At 37.8% G+C, this 6,619-nt stretch overlaps 1 protein-coding gene across 1 annotated transcript in view; it reads right to left on the bottom strand.

Annotated features, from left to right (window-relative positions):
* LOC107752654 (kinesin-like protein KIF1A) overlaps positions 1–6,619 on the bottom strand; it is a 97,841-nt gene that overhangs the window by 83,415 nt on the left and 7,807 nt on the right. The window contains exon 3 of the mRNA XM_016568685.1: positions 1,270–1,433. Within this exon, the coding sequence (XP_016424171.1) occupies positions 1,270–1,375 (106 nt within the window). The 5' untranslated portion in view covers positions 1,376–1,433. The remainder of the gene's footprint in view (positions 1–1,269; positions 1,434–6,619) is intronic.

Here is a 6,619-nt window from a genome sequence, read left to right on the forward strand (position 1 = left end):
GGGGGTAAGCAGATAAACATCAAATTTTCATTCTTGGGTGAACTATCCCTTTAATTTCCATGATCTAAATATTCTATAGTTTGTTGTCATTTGGAAGTGTGTAGGACTTCTTGCATTACTATGCTGTTACATTATGATTATATATTCAGTGGCATAAAATGGTCTTTAAAATGACAATAATATCACTTATCGCAATTATTTCTGGGGCAATATATCGCACAACAAAAAGTTGTTATCGTGACAGGCCTATTAAACACTCACTGACCTTTTGCCAAAATCCTGTAGAACATGTTTTCAAGCTATATATGGTATGTCAACTCTATAATATAATATAATATAATATAATATAATATAATATAAAAATCTAAAACTGTTATTTTAAACTGTAATACTACTCAAAATCAAAACTTATGTAAATTATATAAAACTGCAACATGTAAAACACATTGACACCTTGCCCCAAGCTGACAATTATGATAAATACTCTTGTCCTAAGAGCATAGTTGTACCTTTCAGTTAAATAATCTACTTTCATTATATAGTTGACCCTTGGCTCTATGTAGTTTTATTGTTCTCACTTGTTTACCCAACAACAGAATATGGTCCCCTCTTGTGACCATTTAGGATATAACAATGTTTTTAATTGGAGACCATGCAAGCATACACACACACACACACACACACACATATCTTCTACCTCATCTAACCATTTAAGATGTCTTGATATTATGATCCTTTACAACACAACATCCTTTACAAAGAAAATGATGTCTCCTCATTAGTTCCTTTGAAAATGACCACACACCCTACCAGCTAAACAAGTGGTTGCATGACAACTGTCAAAAACAGCAAACCAAAATCACTAGTAATTACAGCAGTAGTGCTTGTTGACATTGCTGCTTGTCAGTTGTCATAAAGTAAGTTCATTGCAACATCCCTCTATTTTTTTCTCTGTTTTAATAACTCTCAACTTCTGTAGCCACATTAGATTAATGGCCGACTATGAAATTAATGTAGGATTAGATTTGGTGAGTTTATTCACCCCCAATTCACTGATCAGTTAACTATTGTCCCACATCATCTCAAAATGGCTGCCCTTATGAAATCCATGCAATGAGGTCAAACACTCAGACAGGGCCCATAAACACACAACACACGCATGTGAAAACAACATTAAGACACAATAAAAGTCATGCTCTCTAAACTTGAGTGTTTTGAGTATTCTTAGTGATTTAACTGCTGGATGTCAGGTGCAGTTGGGTATCTTACTGGTTGTGTTTCCTGACATCTGGATGATGCACTTGGACTCTTTACTGGTCTCACGAGAGTTAAAGGGACGGACTCTCACCACCACCTTCACCGAGGCCCCTGCCATGGTGCCTCTGCGTGTGTGCTGAAAGCACTCCTTTAAAAGTCCAGGTCACTGCTCACACCTGCAAAGAGAGAAATGAAACATGACGACACCGATTTCAACAAACAGAAAACTGGAATATCTATATATTTATCTATTATATTATATTATATTTAATATAATATTTAATAAAATATAATATAATATAAATTATTGGTTTACTATTGTTATTGTTATTATTTTTATATTTATAATGTATTATCGTTATATTGTTATTAAATATATACATTATAATAATTACACATGAAAAACTGCTTACTAATTGACTGATACATATTGATCAATGCACTAAAAATGTAATATACACTGAATTTACAGTAAAATATATTATCCTTCATCTATGTGCAGCATTTCTGAAAAAAGAGAGGATATTACTTTAGTAGCTCCATTACTATATATGAGCAGAGAAATATTGATTTAGACCATTCTCAATTGGAAATTAAATTACACCTACTTTCGGGAAGGCTGTAAATCTTAGCTGCCTATCACCATAGCAACTATGAGTATAATTTCTGTTGTATCTATAAAGAAATGGCATGAAGCGATGACAGGCATGACAAGCAAAAATATGATTTCAGTGGTGACTTATGACGAGGTTAAACAATAAATTGAAAAATGTTCAATATGTCAATGTTCAGATCAAAGAGGAAGACTGTGTCTATATGACCTCACCATAAAAGGATCATGCATGGTTAGCTACGGATCTAGAGAGATACTCGGCCCAGCAGCAACAAAAGAATTGCACAACTGGCTAAATGTCAGTACGCTTCCTAGGATTACAATAACAGATTAAAGCTGCAAGCAGCGATGAAAGGGCCCTCGCACCCGGGCTCACCGCCACCCGGTGGCTTTTGGAAAAGAGCAAAGAGTGGGCAATATGCATTTAAAGTGGTAAATATAAGAGGAATATGTCAAAGTCATTTATATGCGCCAAACTTCCTGCTGCCAGCTGGTGGCGCTATGATTATAACTGGACGTTGGCATATAGATGTCTTCAGGCCAAGACTTTTATCAAACATGTGAAGTCTGGTGCAGATAGAACATGGTATGTTTGAGTTAGTGCAAACAAAGTCATTTCCTGTTGCCAGCAGGTGGCGCTATAATTATTACTGAATATTGATGTGTAGATGTCTTCAGGCCAGGATTGTTACTAAACATGTGATGTTTGCTGCAGATTGGACATTGCATGTTTAAGTTAGTGTAAACAAAGTCAATTCCAGTTGCCAGCAGGTGGCGCTATGATTATTTTTGAATATTGGCTTTAAGATGTGTTCTGGCCAGGACTCTTTATCAAACGTGAAGTTTGGGGCAGATCGGACATTGTATGTTTAAGTTAGTGTAAAACAAGTAATTTCCTGTTGCCAGTAGGTGGCGCTATGATTATAACTGAATATTGGCATGTACATGTTTTCAGGCCAGGACTCTTATCAAACATTGGAAGTTTAGGGCAGATCAGACATTGCATGTTTAAGTTACTGTGAAACAAGTAATTTCCTTTTGCCAGCAGGCGGCGCTATAATTATAACTGAATATTGGCTTTTAGATGTGTTCAGGCCAGGACTCTCATAAAACGTGTGAAGTTTGCGCCAGATTGAGCATTGTGGGCATGAGTTACAACAATTTCCTCTTTCATGGTATTAATTCCATGCTTTAGCACTTAGTAAGTCTTGCTAGCATGTTTGAGCATATTTCTAGCATGTTTAGCACACAAAGCCATATTTTTACTGTGTTGCTAATAGTGCATCACAGTGTTACACGTGTCACTTCCTGTTGCCAGCAGGTGGCGCTATTAGTATAACTGAATTTGTGCATGGGTATTTGTTCAGGACTTAACACCTATCAAACATGTGAAGTTTGAGGCAGATTGGACATTGTATGCATGAGTTACAACAACTTCCTGTTTGATGGTGTTAATAGCATGCTTTAGCACTTAGCTAAGTGTTGCTAGCATGTTTGAGCACATTTCTATTATGTTTAGCACACAATGGCATATTTTACTGTGTAGCTAATTGTGCAGCACAGTGTTAAACATGTCACTTCCTGTTGCCATTAGGTGGCGCTATGACTAAAACTGAATCTTTGCATGTAGATGTGTTCAGGCCAGGACAGTCATCAAACAAGTTAAGTTTCGGGCAGATTGGACACTGCATGCCTGAGTTATGTAAACTTCCTGTTTCACTGCATTAATAGCATGCTTTAACACTTAGCTACGTGTTGCTAGCATGTTTTTTCATGTTAATAGCATGTTGCCAGCCTATGTAACACTTCCTGACGCTTTTTATTATGTTGCTAGGAGTCCATAACTGTGTTAAACATGTCACTTCCTGTTGCCAGCAGGTGGCGCTATGACTATAACCGAATTCGGGCAAGTAGATGTGTTCAGGGCAGGACTCTTATCAAACGTCTGAAGTTTGGGGCAGATTGGACACTGCATGCCTGAGTTACAGTAACTTCCTCTTTCACTGCATTAATAGCATGCTTTAACACTTAGCTACGTGTTGCTAGCATGTTTTTTCATGTTAATAGCATGTTGCCAGCCTATGTAACACTTCCTGACGCTTTTTATTATGTTGCTAGGAGTCCATAACTGTGTTAAACATGTCACTTCCTGTTGCCAGCAGGTGGCGCTATGTCTATAACTGAATTCGGGCAAGTAGATGTGTTCAGGGCAGGACTCTTATCAAACGTCTGAAGTTTGGGGCAGATTGGACACTGCATGCCTGAGTTACAGAAACTTCCTCTTTCACTGCATTAATAGCATGCTTTAACACTTAGCTACGTGTTGCTAGCATGTTTTTTCATGTTAATAGCATGTTGCCAGCCTATGTAACACTTCCTGACGCTTTTTATTATGTTGCTAGGAGTCCATAACTGTGTTAAACATGTCACTTCCTGTTGCCATTAGGTGGCGCTATGACTAAAACTGAATCTTTGCATGTAGATGTGTTCAGGCCAGGACAGTCATCAAACAAGTTAAGTTTCGGGCAGATTGGACACTGCATGCCTGAGTTACAGAAACTTCCTCTTTCACTGCATTAATAGCATGCTTTAACACTTAGCTACGTGTTGCTAGCATGTTTTTTCATGTTAATAGCATGTTGCCAGCCTATGTAACACTTCCTGACGCTTTTTATTATGTTGCTAGGAGTCCATAACTGTGTTAAACATGTCACTTCCTGTTGCCAGCAGGTGGCGCTATGACTATAACCGAAAACGGGCACGTAGATGTGTTCAGGACAGGACTCTTATCAAAATTGTTAAATTTGGGGCAGATTGGACACTGCATGCCTGAGTTACAGAAACTTCCTCTTTCACTGCATTAATAGCATGCTTTAGCACTTAGCTAAGTGTTGCTAGCATTTTTTAGTATGTTTCTAGCATATTGCCAGCCTATGTAACAGTTGCTGATGAATTTTTAAATGTTACTTGGACTCCATAACAGTGTTAAGCATGTCACTTCCTGTTGCCAGCAGGTGGCGCTATGACTATAACCGAAAACGGGCACGTAGATGTGTTCAGGACAGGACTCTTATCAAAATTGTTAAATTTGGGGCAGATTGGACACTGCATGCCTGAGTTACAGAAACTTCCTCTTTCACTGCATTAATAGCATGCTTTAGCACTTAGCTAAGTGTTGCTAGCATTTTTTAGTATGTTTCTAGCATATTGCCAGCCTATGTAACAGTTGCTGATGAATTTTTAAATGTTACTTGGACTCCATAACAGTGTTAAGCATGTCACTTCCTGTTGCCAGCAGGTGGCGCTATGACTATAACCGAAAACGGGCACGTAGATGTGTTCAGGACAGGACTCTTATCAAAATTGTTAAATTTGGGGCAGATTGGACACTGCATGCCTGAGTTACAGAAACTTCCTCTTTCACTGCATTAATAGCATGCTTTAACACTTAGCTACGTGTTGCTAGCATGTTTTTTCATGTTAATAGCATGTTGCCAGCCTATGTAACACTTCCTGACGCTTTTTATTATGTTGCTAGGAGTCCATAACTGTGTTAAACATGTCACTTCCTAAACAACTTCAGTCTGTGTGCACTGAATTTATTTAATACACGAGTTTCACAATTTGAGTTGAATTACTGAAATAAATGAACTTTTCCACGACAGTCTAATTTATTGAGATGCACCTGTATAGTGATCTCATGTGAGCGTTTTTCAATTAGACTAATATCATGCTGAGTCACATTCTGGTGTGGCGGAGTGGGTTCAGTCTCTCTCATTACTCTCTAGTCTACTTAGACTATTTGACATGAACCTCAAAGGCAGCATGTCCGTTTACAAAGAAGTCAGAAAGCTGCAGTTTTTAATATTATTTAGGTGATGAAGTGAAAACTATTAAATTGTTTTGGATTGTGGATTTTGGATTACATGTTGATTAATCATCCTATTCACGTCTATTATAAACAATTTGTGATTAACCTAATTAAATATTGTCATGTAACCTAAAAAATGTACTTTAGTGGGGTAATAGGCTATATAAATTCATTGGTTGTATTCAAGTTGAAAATATTACTTAAGTCTTTCTTAATTGTTACACCAATGACAGTATTTAAGGGGTCAGATCAAGTAGAAACAGTGCCTTAAAAGGAAAGTTCACTCAAAAATAAGGAGATACAAAAATACACTAGGAATGCACCGGTTTCGCTATTAACCGCGCTTTAAAACGTCACGGTTAATTAATCGTAAAGGTTCCGCTAAACCGAGTGTTTCTGTTACACGGAACGGAACTGTTGCAGCTTGCGCAAAACGAAAAAAGTTATACTAGCGGTGCACCAACTTAAAATGACGTGCGTATCACAGGCACGGAGGCTACTACATGCATTAGATGAACTGACAGAGGGACCAAACAGCTAAGCTTTATTTCCACCATATGCTTGTCGATAGTGTGGGACCATTTTGGGTATACCAAGAATGACCAGGGTGTCATTTAAATATTGCTGTAAAAAACTGCTGCTAAAGAGCGAATACATAAGGGATAATGCACGGCTTGCTGTACATTGAACGATTTTAATGCACGACGTGAAGGCAAGACTGACGTGAAGCTACGGCTTGTTAGCTCAGTAATCTGCCCACTTCAGATCAGACAGATGAAATAGTGTGGTAAGATCACATTTATTTGAATTAATTAATTATAACATTTAGCTACTTGAATTAATTATTCGAGAGAGAGAGAGAGAGAGAGAGAGAGAGA

The sequence above is a fragment of the Sinocyclocheilus rhinocerous genome, unplaced genomic scaffold (assembly GCF_001515625.1).
Source record: "Sinocyclocheilus rhinocerous isolate Xijiao unplaced genomic scaffold, SAMN03320098_v1.1 scaffold1733, whole genome shotgun sequence".
Classification (NCBI taxonomy): Eukaryota; Metazoa; Chordata; class Actinopteri; order Cypriniformes; family Cyprinidae; genus Sinocyclocheilus; species Sinocyclocheilus rhinocerous.